Source organism: Lonchura striata, chromosome Z (genome assembly GCF_050655825.1).
Source record: "Lonchura striata isolate lonStrDom1 chromosome Z, ASM5065582v1, whole genome shotgun sequence".
Classification (NCBI taxonomy): Eukaryota; Metazoa; Chordata; class Aves; order Passeriformes; family Estrildidae; genus Lonchura; species Lonchura striata.
In genome coordinates this window covers 37,029,031-37,050,062 of record NC_140740.1, presented here as the reverse complement: position 1 = coordinate 37,050,062, position 21,032 = coordinate 37,029,031, and the positions used below count along the sequence as shown (strand labels likewise).

The 21,032-nt window shown below is 34.1% G+C and overlaps 2 protein-coding genes across 3 annotated transcripts in view; one reads left to right on the top strand and one right to left on the bottom strand.

The window, feature by feature from the left end:
* IFT74 (intraflagellar transport 74) overlaps nt 1–20,961 on the bottom strand; it is a 34,957-nt gene extending 13,996 nt beyond the window's left edge. The window contains exons 1-13 of one of the 2 annotated variants that reach the window (XM_085567058.1): nt 20,837–20,961; nt 20,322–20,468; nt 19,763–19,898; nt 19,185–19,233; nt 18,289–18,387; nt 18,059–18,119; nt 17,554–17,613; nt 16,573–16,634; nt 6,421–6,559; nt 5,316–5,378; nt 4,537–4,680; nt 3,415–3,455; nt 2,133–2,212 (exon numbers count right to left, since the gene is read on the bottom strand). In XM_085567058.1, coding sequence (XP_085423184.1) covers nt 2,133–2,212; nt 3,415–3,455; nt 4,537–4,680; nt 5,316–5,378; nt 6,421–6,559; nt 16,573–16,634; nt 17,554–17,613; nt 18,059–18,119; nt 18,289–18,387; nt 19,185–19,233; nt 19,763–19,898; nt 20,322–20,444 — 1,057 coding nt within the window. In that variant the 5' untranslated portion in view covers nt 20,445–20,468; nt 20,837–20,961. The remainder of the gene's footprint in view (nt 1–2,132; nt 2,213–3,414; nt 3,456–4,536; nt 4,681–5,315; nt 5,379–6,420; nt 6,560–16,572; nt 16,635–17,553; nt 17,614–18,058; nt 18,120–18,288; nt 18,388–19,184; nt 19,234–19,762; nt 19,899–20,321; nt 20,469–20,836) is intronic. The other variant, XM_021535936.4, reaches the window with a different exon arrangement.
* LRRC19 (leucine rich repeat containing 19) lies at nt 11,653–15,450 on the top strand. The gene is given in 5 exon segments (XM_077790163.2): nt 11,653–11,875; nt 12,838–13,348; nt 13,549–13,749; nt 15,046–15,262; nt 15,264–15,450. Coding segments are annotated over 5 exon segments (1,107 nt in total). The 5' UTR covers nt 11,653–11,791; the 3' UTR covers nt 15,358–15,450.
* Nucleotides 20,962–21,032: the final 71 nt, after the last annotated feature.

Sequence of the window (21,032 nt, the reverse complement as noted above, 5' to 3'; positions counted from 1 at the left end):
GCTTCCGTACAGCTGTGCTTTGTTCCTTGCTGGTCTCTCTCTTTCATTTTGCAACGCAAGGCTCCTGCAAAATAGTTAATGATTTAGCCTGCTCTACTCTTAAAAATTCTAGTAATGGTGAGCTATGAAACAGACTAACAAGATCTGTCAAGTGTTTAAAGAAAAAAATATTTGAAGATCACAACTTTGAAATATGTTTTCAGTAAGTTTTCTTTTAAATATGTCATTAATACACACTTATCTTAACCTCGCCCTCAATGTATGAAGGGTTAAATCTGTTGAATTATGAGTTAATTATGACTTTGACTAATCATTAAAGTTTACTGCTAGTATATAGGCCATGTAATAAGTGGGTGAATTATTTACTTATTTAGGTTTTTTCAGGCAAAACCTAAAAATAGTTATTTCAACATCATATGTTTAGTCTTTTTGCTAAAATATTTGCTCAGAAATATTTCTATCACAGAAATATTTATCCTAAAATATTAAATAATACTTAGTTAAAATGTCTATTTTGTTTACTGGCTACTTCACCTGCTATTTACATAAAAAACTTTAGAGCTGAATTTTGGGACTGCTATATAATAACGTTTAAATACTGATCCAGAAGCAAAGTCACTGGGGAGGGAGAGACCACAGGAATTTCAAGGACACACTAAGATGCTGATTTAGAGCAGAAGCATAAATGGCCCTCTGTTATTTCTCTCCATTCACTAGGGAAGGTAGCACTGGGAGTTAACATTTCTGAGTCTTAAAGCTGCTCTATTTGAATATCTTCAGTCCCTCTCTGTGTATAATTCCCTCTGCATTATACCACTTGATTCTGAATACTCTGATTGGTTCTGATATGCTAACAAAGAGCATGTGCTTTCCCCTACATATGCTTCAAACTCTTCTTCAACAGATTTATTTTTCTAAATAAATAGTGAAAGATACAGTCCAGCAATAAATGATTTTGTGTATGCACTGAACTATAAAGTGTGAAAAGCAACTCACTTCTTACCTTCTGTATTTCTCCAAAGTTAAATAAAAAAATGGTTGCAAGCCAAACAAAAAAGAAAAATTAACGAACAGTAAAGTTTGCTATGATACTGTCTGGAAACACAAAGCTAATAAAGCAGTCTTAATAAATTTGCAAAAAAAAAGTGAAGTATCTGTAGAAATATGGAATATTTTGCCATGCAACAGATGATAAACAGATGTCTGAAATATTTGTTTAGAGGCAGATTTAGATATTTATTTACCTGGAGAAATTTACAGCTAGATTTTACATTGATTGCACAAGAAAAGGCATAAAGTAAAATGGACATAAATTCCTTAATCCTACAGAAGTTAAATAATTTGTTATAAGGACTTTCAGAATGCAGGCATATATTTATGTAATTCCTATTTGAACAAGATTTCTTAGAATCAAAAGAAGGTTTTCCATTGCATGGATCTTCATTTTATGTAGAACCTTTTACAGCTTTTAGGAGCCTGTCCTCACACTGAAGTTACTTCCTCCAGAAGAGCCAGTAACCACAGAACCATAATTTCCAGTGCTAGGAAAATTCCAAACTAACCTAGCCTAAGCACTAGCAACATGTATTTGCTGGAGGTCAGTATAAGCTAAGGCTATTACTGGGCAGCTTACAACCTCTTCTTGCCAAGATCAACCCAAGAAGTTTCAAAGACAGATAAAAATAATACTGAACTCAGTATACTTTACACATTGCTGTTTAATATCCTCAATTCCACATTCACTGACAGTGTAACAGATAATTTAAAAGGTAAAATTAATGAAAGCATTTCTAAATATGAGTTTGGACTGCAGTGCTTCCAGCAAGATAAACTTCTATTTCCCAAACAATATTAAAAATAAAATTTGACAGAAAACCAGACAGCTGTCCTATTGTTTTATATGGTAGTTTTCAATAGGAACTTGTTGCATGTATCACTAAAGGTGGGTATTTCCCATTTGTTATGTCTGAAAAGAAAAGGCTGTTGTCTGTAGGCACAGAACTTCTCATGCTGATGAGTATTTGACTTACTGCATAAACCTCAAAGTTTTAAGCAACTCCTAGGTATAACAGTTTGTTATAGAATAAACAGACGCAGCTCTGCATAGTCTGCTACAACTCTAATCATATTACCTCGATGGTTCTCCAGGTCTGTATCAAGTTGTTGAATGACCTTTTTAAAATAATCTATTTTTTCTTTTACTTCTGCCAACCTAACAAATAGATAATGAAAGTCAAGGTTAAAACTGTGTTGTAAAATACTTAACTTTAGACAAAACTGAAAAGTCACAAGTAAAAACAGAAAATATAAATTTATCAAAACCAAAAGAATATCAGGATGATTCTTATTATTATAAAAGGTATATGTAAATCATCTGTCACTTAGTCCTTTGTTTATGAAATAGAAATTCTGCCTCAAAAAAAACCAATTTTCCTCAACAAAAGCCAATTTTTGTTGAGTTATCAGTAATTCTTAACTTACTCAACTAGTCCCTCTGCTGGTTGCTATTCAGCTTTGAAGAGGTACAATGTAATTGTTAAACTGCAGTAACTGTATTCCTTAAACTGTATTCAGTAAAATCCACTAAGAAATTTCCAAACAAATCACTCTGCTACATAATCAATCAAAGTGTGAAATGAAACCACCTTTAACACATTTCTACATAAAATCTGAAATATAATTCTTTGTTATCGTTATTTATTTAAAAATTATGCTAAGCAACTTATTATCCAATTAAAATGCATTAAAAATTAACCAATAATTATAGTTGGGAATACATCTTCAAAGAATTTAATAATGTTTCTAAGAGAATTTATGAATTATCTCAGTTTTTCTTTCAAGAAAGATAAATCAAAAGGCTCAAAACCAGAAAATACTGTATTGTTTTATCTCCCCCTCAATACATTACTATTTACGATAAAATTTACTTGACTTTCTGGCCAGTCTGTGGAAAGGCCCACTACCTAAGAATCAAGAAGCAATGCCCTTCTAGTCTTTAGAATGGAACTTTTCTAACTCTTAGGTTTTAAGAACACAGAAACAAACTTAAATCTGTGACTGCAGTGTAATGACAGTTCAATTTCATAGCTGTCTCAGAGAAGTAGCTCTTACAAATAACTGTCTTCTTCAACCTTAAACAAGTTTAAGTCAATGCTATTATGAATTTATATTCTCAAGGTGTGTTCCTAAGGGATGAAAGTATCTTATAATTATGCAGATCTAAATGTCTTTGCACTATAAAAGTTGTTTACCTGAAATAGAAGAACATATTCTATGGAAGGTTAAGACTAGTATAGGTTTGGAGATGTGGTGATGTTCTAAAAGTCTATAGAAATAGACTTTGTGAAGGAACACAGCCATGTGTCTTTAGAATATACATATAATTTATAGCAACAGTATAATAGGGTTACTCACTGTCTTTCCATGCTTGCAATTTTTTGACTATCATCTTTAACCTATAAAAAAGTTCAACAACTTTAACATACAAAATTAAATCTACAAATGAAAAAAGGAAAATTATAAAAAAAAATCTGAATTCAAAATACAGGGAAAAATACAAATTTATGACATAGTCCAACAAAAAGTGATGATTCAGCCATTATGTCTTCCAAATGTTTAAAAATTATATTTAAAAAATCAAATACACTTACCATTGGTCATTCAGACCAATAATCTATAAAGTATAAATGTCTAGTTACAGTATAGGCCATTGTAAACTGATCCAATTACTCCTGGACTAGTATACCTGTTCAGTACCTCACAAGGGTACTCTCTGGATTTAAGTTACAAGAGCTGTTCAACTGGATCAGTTTTCCCAACTACCATGTCTCATGAATAGGAGCAAGAGAACCAGCTGAAAACCTCACTGCACCAATTTTGTTTTCTTAAAATAATAGAATGGTTTGGGTTAGAAGGGACTTTAAAGATCACCTGTTTCCAACTCACCCTTCCCCCTACTCCCCAGCCCTCCCACAGGTAGGTTGCTTAGGATCCGGTTGCTTAGGGCCCCCATCCAACCTGGCATTGAACACTTCCAGGGATGGGGCATCCACATGTTCCAGTGCCTCACCACCTTCACAGTAAATAATTTCTTTATAACATCTAGACTAAATCTTCTGTCTTTTAGTTCAAAAGAGTTTCCCCCATCCTATGATTTTCTGCCTGTGTAAAAGTCCTCCCACACTTTTTATAAGCCCTCTTTAGGTACTGGACTTTGCTATAGGGTCTATTCAGAGCATTCTCTTCTCCAGGATGAACAGCTCCAACTATCTCATCTTGTCTTCATAGAAGAGGTGCTCCAGACCTGGAATTATCTTCACAGCACTCCTCTGAACCCACTACAATAGATTTCCAGGTGTTGGCTGAACCTGAAATATCCCAACTTTTCAATTTGTTAACTATTTTTAATGTCAGATTATTTGCACTGCCTAGAGCACAAATAAAGGCAAAGTTCAAACCTATGTATTTTCAAGTATTATCACCCCTAATAATACTGACTTGGAGAATCTTTTATGTAACAACATTTTCTATTCTTGCCTGCTTTAGTAATCTCTCTCTTTCCCCCTGTGGAGATTCCTTGTTCTTATCCTCAGCAATGATCCGATCTCGATGTTCCTTGAGTTCATGGAGCTTTTCATGCAACTGCACAGCTTCCTGTTTCACCCCAGAGTGTGCTATTTCCTGTTGGGAAGAGCAAACACCTACTAGCTATTTTCAGATGGGAAGAGAGCATTGCGGCAATCATGCTTTAGTTAAGCAACACTTACGTATACATTGCAAATCAAGCTTATTTTTTACAAAAAGCACAGAGACAGTATAAAGCACTTTATAAAGTACTTAATAAAAAGTAAAATTTTTAATCTATGTTGTCAATATTGCATTTTCTGGAATAGAACATCCCATTCAGTTAATTCTTGATTTACAAGTTCTTCCTTGGGCCAGTTTTCTGAGGAGATTTATTACTTCACAGTTTCTAGGGGATTTCAAACTATGTACAACATTCAAAAGGACTTAAAAATATCTAGCAGTATTTGAAAATTATACTTTCTGACTATATGCTTCAGCTCATAGATCCTTTTATTCACGAAAGACCCAATATGAAAAAAATGCTCCTCAATAAGGTACTTTTACCCAAAACTGATTAGAAATTATTAGTGGAAACCAGAGAGGCAGATATGCCTTCCCATACTAGAACATGAGCCTACAGTATCTGAAAATTTAAGGAAAATAAATTATAGGTATTTTTTCAACTGTGTTATTCTATATAGTAGCATTCAGGGAAGGTTAGTATAGAGACCACTTGTTATCATACATACAGCCCTTAGACTCTCTTCCTTTACATTTAGGGCATCCAATTCCTGCTGTTGAACAACCAGTTCCTAAAAAGGAAGCAAAATTCAGATAAAAATTACTACTTAACTACTTTTTTGCTCTAAACCTTAGTATGTACCAAATGCTGTAAACTGTCCCTTTGCTGCTCTTAAAAATTTGTCTTAAAAATTTGAAAGACAAGACTGTCCAGCTCCTTCACATAACTCAGACATAGTAAACACTTGCTTTCAGCATCCAACTTTTCCATTACTCTTATCTTTGTTATTTGCAGCTGGGCTACTACCAAAAAAATTGTTTGCCCTTTTTCTACTATTTTTTTTTTTTTTTGATCAGTACCATCAGTAGAACTTACCTGTACTTCAGGATTTTAGAGTCAAATTTTAAAATTTGAACCAGTCATGACAGTTTCTTCACAGTCCAGAAAGGTATAGGTAAGCACTGACTACTGATTCAGCTCATTTCAAGACAGATGGGAAAGACAGAACTTATCTCTGTACAGACAACAGAGGAACAGAGGAACTTTCAAGATAGTATGGTTTGAATTAGATCATCCCATAGAGCCTAGAAGTGTTACTCCTGTTGTTAACATAAGGATTAGTGAAGTAACAAGCATTTTATATAGCTCGGTTCATTTTTTAGGATATATTCAGGCATAATAATAATAATAATAATAATAATAATAATAATAATAATAGAAAAAGCAAGTTAGATTCACTTTTTTACACAAGGAGAAAACTTTATACTCAAGTGAACTACAAAAATTGCTGGGGTTATTTTCCCTTTTTGCTTGCTTTTTATATGATGAAACAGCTAAGTATTGCAGTGGCTTTTAAAATCTGCATGTCAAACCCTACATTCAAACAGAAAGTTGTGAACATTATTTCTTTTTAAAGTATTAAATATAAGAAGTCATCGTATTTGGTCTTAGTCAATTGCTCTATTTTCAGGTACCTCTACAATTGATTAAGATACCAGTAAGCTTTTTTATTGTATTAGTCTGTTGTCAAGTTCTTTGTATTTAAATTTTATCTAAACCCCAAGAAGCCAGTTTAAGAAATATTTTAGGTAAGCACAATGGAACAAGCCAACCTGGGAGAGTTTCTCATTAGCAGCTTTTATCTCCAGATATTTAGCTTGATTTTCCTGTGACATGTCTTTCATTATGTCATCTGCCACAACCTTTTCACGCTCGATATCTTCTTCTACAGCTTGAATTAACTTTTCTGTGCTGTAAACATATAACGGTTTTATAACTTTTACTGATAAATATATATTATAAGCACTCATTTCAAACTCCATTATTCCTTCAGCCTCACTGAAGTGCTCAATGTAACACAAAAAGCCTAGATGCTATGAAAGGGCATTACCAACTTGTATCTAATCTTCTTGGAGCTGAATTAGCTATACAAACATTCACAAAATACAGAGAAGATGAAGAATTCTCTGCCTTTATAATTCCCACATGGTATTTTCCAACATTCCCAAACTGTCTATCTGCATTGGTCTCAACACTTGCAAAAGTATGGTATTACCTCTCAAATCAGTGAACTTCTGCAGTAACATAACAACAAGCAGTTTGAAATAAGGAAGCTGATATTCAAATTTCAAGGTAAGGAAATAATGAAAATACTGTAGAAGCAGAGTAGAGTTGACATTGAAATGGACTTCTGAAGGTTGTCTGGTCCAACCTGTGCACTACTTGAAGCACTTTCAGCTAGAGCAGGCTGTCAGCGTCTTTTGCAGGTTTTCAGTATCTTGAAGGACGGATACACCATGTGTTCAAGCAATACTCTGAAGTTTGTTTACTCTTATAAACAGAAGAATTTTTCCTGATTTAAAGGGACTTTCCTGTTCTCCAATATGTGATCATTGTCCTGCCCTTAGGCATCACTGACAGCAGCTCCATTTTCTCAACCCCTGCCCAATCAGGTATTTACTTCGATAAAATATCCATTATGCCTTCTCTTTGGGGGATTAAACAATCTCTCAGCCTTTCTCCACAGTATTCATCACTTACAAGGATTCTCAAAAGAGTTTCAAAAGTGTAACCACTTCCAACTAGCTTCCAAGAAAGATCTATAATCTCCAGGAAACTGAGGATATTGTGTAGCAATTCTGTCAGGTTAGCAGGCCATGCCGCAAAAATGCTTAGGACCTGATGATGATGAAACAAATCAAAATCATGATCTCCCCTTAGTATGGCAAATTTGGAGTGCACTGGGACTGCATAAGAAATACTGAATGGTTGTAAAGTGACATTAAATTTAATACCCTCCTGAGACTAAAACTAATTTATTCAGACCCAGTCCAGATATGAGGCCCTCACTACATAAGCATCAGTTTATAAATGGTTAATTATGTTACATGTGGTAGTGGAAAGGAGCTATTTTTTAAGGTACAAGAGTAGTTTGATCCAAGATCTTTTGGAAGGCATGGAGCCAGGAGATGTCAGGGAGCTTTCATGTTACTTGCTTATTGAGTGATCCTCATGCCTCAGTGTGGACCTAGGAAAGTTGTTGCAGGGTCTCAGCAGTGATAGTTTCTCTCAAATCAAGCCAAACTACAGACAGGGAAGAAAGAAAATTGAGGAAGTGCAGTAAAAAATCAATAAAGTGCTAAGGGTGCTGATTTTCAGAAGAAATCTCCACTCCAGATATAAGTCTCCTAGAGACACTGTAGTGTGGCTTAGAGGGAGCTTGTATTTAAATACAAACATAGTGGCTTTCCTGGAGATCATTGGAACCTTCAAAAGAGTGAGAATACAGTTTGCCACATGTATAGCAATACCACACTTGAGGGCAGTCATGTCTCCAAGCTCTACAGGATTTCTCTCATCTTTGCCTGAGATTTAAAATGTTCAAGGAAGGACAAGGAAAGAAATCTACTTTTCCAGTCCCCTCTATTTAAAGTGTGTGGACACATTACAGTGTAGCCTCTTTACATGAGGCAATTCTCCTCTTCTTAGTTGATACAGACTTCTGGCTAAATACTTCAAGATGATTCCAGCATGTCCTTGAGACTAGAAATGTCTGACTTACAGTGATGCATCCTCTCTGGCAGAAACCTTGTGAGGGGAGGCTGCAACAGTGATTTTTCAAGAGACAATAAAAAAAATCAGCAATGGCTGTCACAGAAACACAATTCATTACCAGAAGTAATTTGAACACTATGCACCTGAATCAGGGATGAGGCTTGGAAAACTGTAGAATGTTTTGAGATATTATACAAAACAAAAATGCCAATAACAACAAAGACATAGTGAAGTAAAACAATTTATAAAGCTACATATTGGAACGGAATGGAGACAGAAAGGAAATGAACTGTTCTGTAGTTTGGTGGTACGTATTGGATAGAACGAGCACTAATTCAAGTAAAAAATTATAGGAACAGTGCTTGTATATTAATATAATCTCTTCTTTTCAGTCTGTACATAGACATTCCTTCCACAGAAAGTATGATTTGTTTTTTTAACTTCTTCTTGAAATACAGCCCTAATTACAGACATCCCTTACAGTGCACATAATTTTCTGTAAAGAAAGAGCTTTAAGTGTGACCCTGCAGCTCCTCTGACAATGATATTTCAAAACACAAGGATTAAGACAGAGTTAACTAGCTACTATGAAGCTTTACTTTGGCATGCAAATATCTTGACATTTTTTTCATTTGATGAATGATCAAATTAAAAATGCAAGTTTTTTCTGTCTCCAACATTTCTTTAATTGATTATAACTCAACTTGCTTGTAAATCTCCTGTGGTATTTAAACTCACTGCTTCCTCTATGATCTGGAATTTGACACTTCAGTATACTACAGTTATACTTTCCTATTGGCTGCTGATCCAATTAAATCCAAGATGTTTATAAGAAGTTGCTCAACTTAGTCAACCTTTTGCCAAGGATTTTCTAGTTTACTATTTTTTTACACTAGCTGGTTATTTATCAGGTACAAAGGTTAAAGAAAAACAAAGTCCTGTTTCACCATATTATTTCTTGTCAGCACACTGAAAAATCTATACATGTGCACATATGATACCTCTCAGAAGCAATCGAAAGGTAAGACACTTGTCAAGTCTAACTCAAAATGTAGGTGAAGATTTATTACTGTAACTTTATTGCTAGACTGGAAGCAAACACATCTCAAGGTACATTGAAATTTCAGGAATTAGTATGAACCTTGGACATGCTGAGTTGTTAAGTAAATTCTACTCCATTAAAAAGCTGGGGAACAAACTCTGAAAACCAGACCAATTCTATAAACACAATTACCTCCCCAGAAGAAGAAAAATAATTACATTATGTTTAAATTACATAATTTTCAAAGTTCTGAGATGGAAATTTTAAAGGAAGCTCTTCTAATTACAAGGAAATATCAAAGTACTACAAATGTATTGCCAGTGTATTGCCAGGCTAAGTCTCTTTTCAAAGCAGTTAGTTTAAGCAGTAGCTTGTAAAATCTGGTTCTAGTAAAATGCTAAACTGCAACTAAAATTACATATTCTTTCCTGTTCTTTTATGGATTGTAGAGGTACACAACAGAAAATGCAGGCAGCCACATTTGTAAGAAATCCCTACGCTTTCAACAGGAACTTAAGTAAGAGCTAGGAGTTATGTTTTGGACTTTGTACAACTTAAATTTTCAACTTACAGATTAACATTAAAACCAATACTTAATATATTTTCCTATTCTATTTACAGCAACTCTTGTCTTGCAATCTGAAAACTACAATAATACTACTAATCTATATTTATAAATTGCCAGGTTAAGACCTGCTCTGATTCTGAACTTCTAGAAAACAGTATCTTTAAAATACAAATATGCTGCAAGATCCAGATGTTAAAATGGTCATTTTGGGAGTTCTCAAAGTGCATCATGTCTTCCACTAAAAGTACACAAACTGGCTAAACAAACATGCAGGCCACCAGTACCACCACTGACAAATGCAAAACTTAATACAGAACATAATTCCACAGGGGCTGCTGCTGCTAGCACCCCTTGTCCCTGACATGGATAATAGCTAAATGGCAAAAGGTTTATGAACTCCTTCTGTATTCAGTATAGGTTTCTGACAGTCGTAGAAATACACAACGGATCAGAGCATTGTAAGTAGCATTTATCTTCCTCTTCTTTCCATGAAGTTAGGAAATTTCCAGGCTGATTTAGTTTAGGTGAATGAGGTCAATCCTCTGACATGCAAATATATTGAATTTATCAATAAACTTAATCAGTTTGTTCTATGACCTCATTTATTTAATTATGATCAGCAAAGGCCTCCAGGCACTCATTTTAAGGACTGGTGGAGGTTTTGTAAATCTGTCAGGCTGCCTATATTTAGCATTGTTTATGCAATTAAACTTCCTCATGTAATTTCCGCCATTCTTTTCTGTTAAATTCAGTGAATGCTGTGTACAGCTCACTTTAAACAAGTATCTCACACTTTACCTTTTGGGTTTCTATTACTTTGCAAGGTAGAAATCTAGCAAGGAGATACTAAGATTCACTTGACACCTATGTTTTCACCTGCTTAAGAAAAACTGGAAAAATTAAAGGTTCATTACCTTTTACATATCATTTTCATTCAACTATAATGAATGGCTTAAACAGGGACTAAACATCTCACATATATGGTGTAACATTTCTGCTCAAAATAAACAGATACTATAAATAGTGTCTGATTCAAAGGCAATGACTGAGAGACCATTTATTTGAGAAATGTTAATATCACAGTAAATATCATTTGTTGGATCTTTCCTTACTTTCACAAAATAAGGCTTGAATCTGTACAAGAATTCTGTCACTAGAGATTGAACCATGTTTACTTAGTTCCAAATAGCAGAGCAACAACTATATCTTCATAACAGACAAGTGCAGGTTTGTCATGTTATAGGTTATATTATGGACCAGAACGAGATTAAAAGATTTATCTTCTAAGTAAATATTCACAAAAATGCTTAGCAACTTAAATAAGAACATAAAAGAAATCTGACTGGACAAACCAATAATTGTCTAGTAGATCTCTCTGCCTCTGTCAGAGCAACAAGAGAAATTGTATGGGGAGAGCATGTAAGCATCCATATTTCCTGCAGTTTACTCCAGTCATAGTCTTCCAGTACCCATAATTGCTTTAACAGGGATAACAATGAATACAGACCTACCTATTTGTTTTATACATTTATAATACTTTTCTCTATTAACTTGTCTAATCAATCCCTTTTCTATTTGCTGATACAGTCTGAATACTGGATTTTAGGTTTGGCTCAATTAAGTGAAAGCTGAATTCATTAATTCTGATAACCTGTGTTTTCAATTAATTTTACATAACAAAGTATTTTTGTAGAACAAAATTTATTAAACTATCATTGAAATAACTACATTTATTAATTTGTTAAACTACCACTACAGAAGACATCAGTAAGTCTGGTTTTGATATGCAAAAGTGTTGTTTTTTTACTAGGCTCCAAACATGAAACTCTATTGGCTTGTGATCTTGGCTGGAACACTGGTTTTGAATCCAGTCACTGCTGACTGTAACACTACATTCCAAACTGTAAGTTTTACATTGATCTGAACTACCCTTATTTCTGAAAGATACATTTGTAGCAGAAGGCATTTTAAAAACTGTTTCCTAAACATAAAAGCCCTGATGAAAGAAATACAAAAATGCAAGTAAAAAATACAAAAATGCAAGTGGTTTTCTGTGTAATGGACAATTAGCACATGGTAGTCATTGTAAGTGGGTGAATAACATCAAAACATATTTAAGATGATTTTGTATCTCAAATTCTTCCAAACAACAGGAATGCCTCTTAACATATCTAAATATATTATTTTCAGAAAAAAAAACTCAAGGTATTGAAAGAAAATACTCAAATCAGAAAAGACTCTAGTTATGCTAAACTTTTAACACAGAAAACCAAAATGAAGTTAAGTGCTATAACATATATATATATATATATATATATATATATATATATATATAAAACAAATGTTTAGTTGAAGGTCTGCTCTAAAGATGTTATTTTAAATTAAGAGTAAATGTAGATTTTTTTTAAAAATGCATTTTAGAATGTATATTTAAATTAATTTGCAGTCTTGAATAAATTTACTCTATGAGACTTTCTTTCCAGATTATGTAGGAAAGGAATAATTTTTTTCCCCAACAAATAATACATTCCAAATATTGCTTTCAAAATGGTATGACCAACTGGTTACATTTTGGATGACCATCACATAAAGACCCATGCATCTAAGCACAGGGCTCAGCACTGAGTCCTCTGGAACATCAGGTCTCCAGACACTAGGAGGGTGCATTTCACTCTATCACCAGACCATGAATATATTAAGAAAAATGTAAATAAAACTTAATGAAGAGCAACATAACTTTTCTTTTAAAGTGACAGCATTAAAAAATAGAAGACTGTTTTCTCTTGCCTTTAAGAGTCCTCATTGAGACACCTTCTTTAGTAGATTTTTCTATGGTACTCAACTGTCATTCTCTTTTTTCAACAGGTTGCTTGTGAGGAGTCTGCAAAGAACCTCTTTAATATCTCCCTCAACCTTTTTCAAAGCATTACTAAATTAAGCCTCAGAAACAATAAAATCACTTTAGAAGATCATGACAAAGGGATTCTTGGTTGTTTTATTAACTTCACTGAGCTTCATCTGAATGAAAACAACATTACTGTACTGAACAATAACAGCTTCTACAATCTGAAAAATCTCATAACTCTGGATATTAGCAACAATTCTATTAGCATAGTTCATAAAGCAGCATTTGCAGGATTAAATCAACTCTCAGCGTTGAATCTATCCTACAACATGATTGCTCAACTGGATTCACATACATTTACTTCTCTAGAAAGTCTGACAGTTTTAAATGTACAGTATAATTTTCTGAAATATTTTCATACAAAATCATCTTTTAAACTGATTAAAATTGTTTTAGCTGGAAACCCATTGATCTGCTCCTGTGACCTCCGTGACTTACAGATATGGCTAACTGCCTCCAATGTGACATTGGGTAAGTTTTGGTAAGAGCAGCATTTAATATGTTTTTTACATTAAATAACTTTTATTTGATGCATTTTTTCTGATGTGGATGAAATCCACCATTGATTTACCCATATTATGCAGTAATACAATAGTTATCCATGAGATTTTTTTTTAGAGTGCCAAAAAATTACCAGCATCTCATAGCCTTTTCACTGCTCACATTCACAGAAAATGAAAGCAACACTACATGTACATTCCCAAACATGGAAAAAGTCTCCATCAAGATGGCAGCTATCCAACCAGCTGACTGCAAAATTGAAAAGATTCCTTTAGAAAACAGTGGAACTTCCACTATTGCTGTTAATCTTAGAAGTAGTGCTTTAACAGCTCTGACTCCAAACATCACTGGAAACAATGGAACTCGTGCAGGTAATACACAGATATTTCACTTTACTGCTTATTAGCTGTTTGATTTGCCATTCACTGACTTTATACTGCTTTGCATTCCTACTACACTCTGACTCTTCCAAAAAAGCCACAGCTACAGAGCAGGCATATTTCCATGTCCTGATCACAAACATTGCAGTGAATGTTAAGGTCTACTGAGTAAGTGTACAAAACATATAAACCCCACAACTCTCAAATGATACTAAAAAATGATGATGAAATTTCAAAGCCATAAAATTCAGATAATTGTCCAGATCTCTGTCTAACAGAACTAGGGAAGCAACTTTCAAAAAAAATTGCTTTTTCCAAGTTTCTAGAACTGCTTTCTAGATGTAGTTGTCTTCCTAAAATGTGGTAGCATGAACTTACAGATTTTACTCCTGTCCTGTGTTCAGTATAAAGGATATGCATGTGCCCTTTGTACATTATCATGAAATTTCAGTGATAGTCTCCTCACCTTTCAATGTTAATCTTACATGTCAGTTAACTCTTCCATCCTGAATTGCTTTATTTCTTCCTTCAGACTAAAGCAGGAAAATTATCTACATAATTATCTATTTACACAAATTATAAACTACCACTGTGACACATTTCTTTAGCCATATAATTATCACCAAATAATTTATTTTAGGGTAGTGGCCACACACAAAACCAGCTTCTAGATAAAGACTATTGGCAACTACAGTTTACTGAAATTTTTATTATTAATGAAGCACAACTGGAAGGATATGTCAAACAAATGGCATGATATTTTAGGGTTCAGATATTATCACCATATAAAACAGTAAAGCCTAGGAAATAGAATTTGAAGCCAATTACTAATTATTTTTTTCCAAAGGCTAATCTTGGAATTTAACTTTTGGGGAAAAAATTATATATATTTTTATTTTCATATTAAAATTAAAAATTATTATATAATTTGAAAGTTATAATAGATATTATATATATTATACAAAAATTTGAAAAAATATTATATAATTTTTATTTTTATATGCCCCCAGAACTTTGTCTTTGAAATAGATTTTGAAAGAATTATTTTTTATAAATATGCAAGGTAGATTTATACTGTTAGGAAATGTGAGATGCACATACATTATTAGTCTCTGTGATGCTACTGACTCCCTAACAACACAGCAACAACAAAGCTCTGGAGACAGCCATTCCCCTATCAATGTTCACTTTGCGAGTTTTCAATTTAACTATGAAAAATATCATACTTGAGTTGTTGCTAGTATTCCTCATGAAGATTACTCTTCCTTTTTTCCTATTTTTTTGAAGAGTTACCACTTGTTGGCAAAAGTTGGACCGTCCTAGCAGGTGTCCTAGGGTTTGTCCTAGGCACTACATTCCTGATACTAACTGCTGTAAAATGCCCACCATGGTATCACTACTTGATCAGCTACCATCACCATCGTCTGGAAGAAAATAACTCAGATAGGTTTGAACAGGAGTTCTCAGCTGATATGAGTCCTTACCCTTCAATATTGGGAACTCATTGTAGTATTTGAGAAAGTTCATGCATTTGGAGATGAAGAAGATCGATTTATTGAAGATAAATACATAGATATTTATGTAAATGAGGAGTGCTAATGTCTTAAATGACAGATGTTGAACTGACATTTCAAAAACGTAGTACATTTCTACTTCAATTTTATGTTTTATTATATACAATACAGAATGAAGTTATGCAGTCTACCTCCTTTTATTTTGCCAAATCCTGAACGAGATTTTGCTGCATCAATCATAAAGCTAGAAAATGGGGTCATATGCATGTATTATTGGCACAACAAATACTTCAAAACCTGTAAAAATATTCATAATCCACTTTTTATAAAAAGGTATTTGGCTACTTATATTGGGGGGCTTACTGTATATTCTTTAACATTAACAGAGTAGCAGATGAAGTTGGCATAATCATTAATGTTTTCATTGTGAAGAGGCCTAGAAGAGAAAATTTGGGGCTGGCTCCAAATCAGTGCTGTAAAAGCTCTGAAGTCTATTAGGCAACGAACACAATCAGAGAATGGAGCATTTGGGTATTTTTTTACCCAAATCAGCAGCGCAAGAAAGACCAACTATTTTATTCCCAAAAATGTCTATGGTGAAATGACAAATTACTCTTACTGCATTGCTACTGAAACAAGTATTTTCTCTTCATATTTTCTTAACACTTACAAATGCTTTCAGGGTTGAACAGACACATTTGTGAGCTGTTGAAAAGTACAGTATTAATACAATGTGACATTATTAACTGGTAAATTTGTTGCTTTTGAGTGCTTATTGATACATAAAATCTCATTGCTGGGATTGCTTTCACTGGCAACAAGAAGGATCATACAGCTTCCTCCTGTATGTCTCTTGTGTCAAAATTAACTACCTCAAAAACTCACCCTATCACCACCATTCTCATGGCTTACCATCTCACCATCCTCATCTTTCCCTCTACACAAACCTATGTTACTAACCAGCCAAAGGTATAGTTCCCACTCCTGCTTGCTTTCTTCCCTCTGCTACTCCACAACAAAACTCCCAAAACTTGACAGCAGCTGCAAAATGACAGGAGTCTCTACTGCCACCTAACTCTTCCTGGATGGCATGGTAATTATTTTCAGAAGAGTAAGTAGAGTTTAACACTAGGAACTCCAACTGCAACCTGGCACTAATGTATCATGTTGAAATTGTTCAGGAATCACTTGTGATATGCATTGCACTGTTAGGGTAACAGGTAATACCTCAATTTTCACAAGCTGAGTTATAAGAAGTTGAGTTATTAAAAAATGAGAAACATACATTTAATGTACTTACGCTTGTCTTTCTGTGAAAATTTTATCTATATTCTGAGTGTCTCGGTCATTCTGAACCTTTAACTTAAAAAAAAATAAATTTAAATACGATCAAGTTTATAATAAACCATGGAATCATACAGGTTGGAAAATGCCTCTTAAGGTCATCAAGTCCAACTCTTAGCACTGACAAGTCCACCATTAAACCACAACAACATATACACATCCTTTAAATACTTCCAGAGAAATTGATTCATCTATTTCTGTGGGATCTATTCCTGAAACACTTAATAATACACTGTTTAAAACTACACAGATGGGATTAAAAGCATTCTTCTCTTTATGACACAGACATTGCATCTTTATTATTCAATCAAATGCAAGCAAAAAAAAAAGTTGTTTATACCAAGAAATATTCAGGTTATTTTTCAAGTTACCAAAACAACCTTTACTGAAACTGGTATCTTTTGTTTATGGACAAATTGATCAAAAGAAATAAAATACGCATAATGTCATTCATGCCTTAAAACTTAGAGGCTGTATTAGAAAATAAATGAGGAACACAAGGGAAGAACAAAACTCTTTGATTTTGTGGTGGTATGTCAAAGACCTATTTAATATTTTTTATCCTGGAGACATTTAAAAGGCTGAAGACAAAAGAGAACTTAATGTCCAGAAGACCAGGCAGCTTTAGAAGGCAGCACAGTCTGCTTAAATCGGCCACCCTAAGACTAGTGTTGTGTGCCCCCCAAAAATATAAAATATATTTGGGTTGGGATAACACCCTTCTCAAATGTAAATCACAGAAAACTATAATGGGGCTGTTAACACAAGACTTTAGGCAATTGTCTTACTGCTAACATGTTGTCAATATTATGAATAACTGAAAAAAAGGCTAAGTTTTAAGTCAGTGCTATGCTTTTTTAGCTATGTCACAAATTCAAAGCACGAAGAAAGAAACCCATTATTTCAGTTAAAGCATAGCAAATATCTTAATTCTTACCATATTGTAGTCATGGATCACTTCTGCCATATCTGTACTGGTGTTAAGTATATCCACAACCTGAAACAAAACAGAATTCCAACCTGTTACTGCTCTCCTTTTCTTAAAAAAAAAAAAAAAAAAAAAAAAAGAAAATCAGACAAAAGGTTCATGAAAACAGCAAATTTTGGTTATTGCAATTGGAAAAAACATGGTTTGGCAATCTGAATAGATTACATGTCACTATTAGAAATAAATATCTTTTTATGTAGCTGTTCTAAGCACTGAAATATTACATAGCACCAGTTTCTTAAATCCATATACAGATACTTCTCCTAATGCATAGTACACTTTTTGTTTTCCTGTTTCCATCTCTTTCCTTTCCAATAACTGAATAGAGGCAGTATTAACCAGTAAATTTTCACACAGAAATGTCAAAAAATGATTCAGAATAAAGCAAAAGCAGTACAAAATCAGCAAGAGAATAAATGGGAGTATTCAGTATCAAAATCTGACAGCAGCATACCATGTTGTAGTCTGCTAGTTGACCTTGACAATCTTTGATCTCACCAGCTAAAGCTTCTGCCCTAAATATGAAAAAAAAGGTCAAACTTAAATGGTAAGATTTGTACATTAAAAAATGAAACAATGAAAAAAACCCAGAACTATTCACTGATTCCTTGAAGCCTGCCCAGTACTTGAAAATAGTCTTGTGACTTAGAAAGTTAGCACTGCATTAACTGCAATATAGCTCACCGTTTTTCATAGGACAAATAGACAGATTTCTCTTGCTTGTACATTTCCACTTCTTCCTGCAGCTTGTTAATTTCTGTTGTAAGTTCATTTGTTTTACTTCTGAAAAAAATAAAGAAAGAAGAATAATTAACATTTGAATGTCCAACTAAAGCACAGCTAAAACAGTAAATATATTTGATGAAGGAGATTTGCAATTAATATCTTTCACACTGCACTTCGTTTGAACTCAGCATTTCTAGGAAGAGGTAAGTGTAGAAAAAAGCAAAATGGTTGTATCAGATCAAATCCTAAGTAGCTGCTGAAAACCTTGGTATGAAATAAAATGTTTTAATTAGCTTTTTGTCTCTGCTGGTAAAACAGATGTAGAAATGAAAAAAAAAAAACAAACAGTGTAATTTTACAGAATGTGGGTACTATCAATATTTAAAATTACATATTTTAGGACTAATTATTCAAAAGTGTAATATAAGCAACTGATAAAATCCTGCATGCAATAGATTGCACAAGGTCTTGCCTTTGTCGTTGTTTGCTGAATGTATAATCTAAGTAAACCATCTGAAATGTACAATAAAAATTTTTTGTTTTGCAATGCTACTTGTTACAAATGGAGCTATCGGACATAATAAACATTGGAGGTTGAAGCTCAGAATCACTGACCCTACCCTTACTAATGCTGTGAGAAAGCATTTAACTTAGCAAGCCTATCAACAAAAGCTCAAGGGAATCTACTTCCTTTCTTCCTACAGGAGATCTATCTGCAAAACAACCTTCACTGTTACAGCAGTACTCCTATAAAAGCTCATTATAAGTGAACACCACTTACTGCATGCTATTGTCAAGCTTCACCTCTGTGTCTGAAAGGGAACAGACCATAAAATGCATTTATTAAGACATACCTCAGCATGCCAAGGTAGTATGTTTTATCCATGATTTGTCTCTGAGAACCTGATAAAAGAAAGTGATACGATATTTTCTTCAAAAACCCCTTATTTAGATGAACTATCAATTAGGAAAACAATCTGCAAAATTTACATTAAAAAATGTACAACTAATATCTTTTAGAGTCCCTATATGGTTATTATCTAATTTTAAAAAAGAACTAAAGAATAATAAAAAAGAACATTTTTACACTGCTGTGAAGATAAACATTACTAATACAATATACAAATAGCTACTATGGAATAGAGTATCTTAAGTATTTGGTAGTGATGGAAGAAGATACAATAACCTTGTTCTATTATTTTGAATTATTTTGAAAGACACCTCAGGTACAGAAAAATGCTTATATTCTTTGGCTACCAAGAGTAATGACAGAAAAAGGGATGCTTTAATTTTCTCTTTCTTTTTGCTCTGTTTTTTAATCACAGCTCTTCACTCTGCAATTTATACAATGATGAAAAGCTTTCCTTTAAAACCTAAATATTCTTTCAAAATGTTTGCAGATAACTTGAGGGCTATTTTCAGTATAAAATACCTTTCATTGCAGTTTTTATTCCACTTAATCCCTGTTGAGTCACTGGGCGGTCTGCAACTTTAATCTGAGATGTTAAGACTCCTCCAGGAGTCAAAGAGCCACTACGAGAACCAGGTCTTGCTGTACTAGGAGGCATCTATAAAAAAACACAAATGAAATATCTACCAAGTCTGATTTATTACTTTTTTATTCTTAAGCAATTGCCAAAGCAGTTAAAAACTTCAGTTAGTCTCTACACTCTCTTCAGGGAAACAATGTTTCAGATGAACATCTGCTGTAGAAGGTAAGGGATTACTTTTGAACAGCTGTTCATTGTTCCATCTATCTGCAACATTAATGCTATTTAGGTCTCCCAGGTGAATGCTGGATGCTGGATGTCCCTGATCTCCTCCAGACAAGATTAGCAAAACTTTATACAAAACTGAAGTGTTAAATTCTTCTTAAAAAAGAACTTGTCCTCACTCTGGTCCTGGCAATAAAAAATTATATTAGCAAAAAAATAAAAATAAATCTAAATACATAAAAATTAATGATATATTTTTAATATTTTCTAACATACCACTGTTCCTATTCTGCCTGCGGATGGAGTCCTTGATGAAGAAGCAGGCCTTGATGAAGAGGTCAGTACTATTCCTGCTCTTGAAGCAGAACGGGCTGAGGGTGGTCTGTTACTGCTGGCCATATTTGTTTCCTTTTTAACTTCTCTCTGGTAAGAAAAGAAATCATCATTTGATTTGCACAAGGTCCTTAAAAATATGAGAAACCGACTCTTTAAAGCTTAACTCTTGTTAGAATGTTACGGGAGTACGAGACAAGGGCTCAGGAAGGACCACTTAACATACATAAGTAACGTGAGGCAGCGGTCTCTTTTCAGTGTTTAGTGAGCTCTCAGCTTATTCTTGTGCCATTTATTGTTTCACTATCTGAATGCAAATCTTTAATGAAACAAACTGGAAGGGAGCAACTGGTGCAAATACTCATTCCGGTTATCTACAGAGGGTTGTAAGCCATCACCCGTCACTACAGGAATCCCAAACTGCGCTGTTCCTGACAAACCCCTGTAAATTTCGCCACCTTCAAAGGAGCCTATCCCAGCAGCACAGAGCCAGCGTCGCGACCGCCCGAGCGGGCCCTGTCCCCTCACCGTGCCCCTCAACCGCCATCAGTCCCCGGGCAGCCGCCGTATTGCAGCAACCAGTGGCACGGATATCGCGATGGCCACAAATCTCGCTCCGGCCTGCCGTGGCTCCCAAAGACTACAACTCCCAGA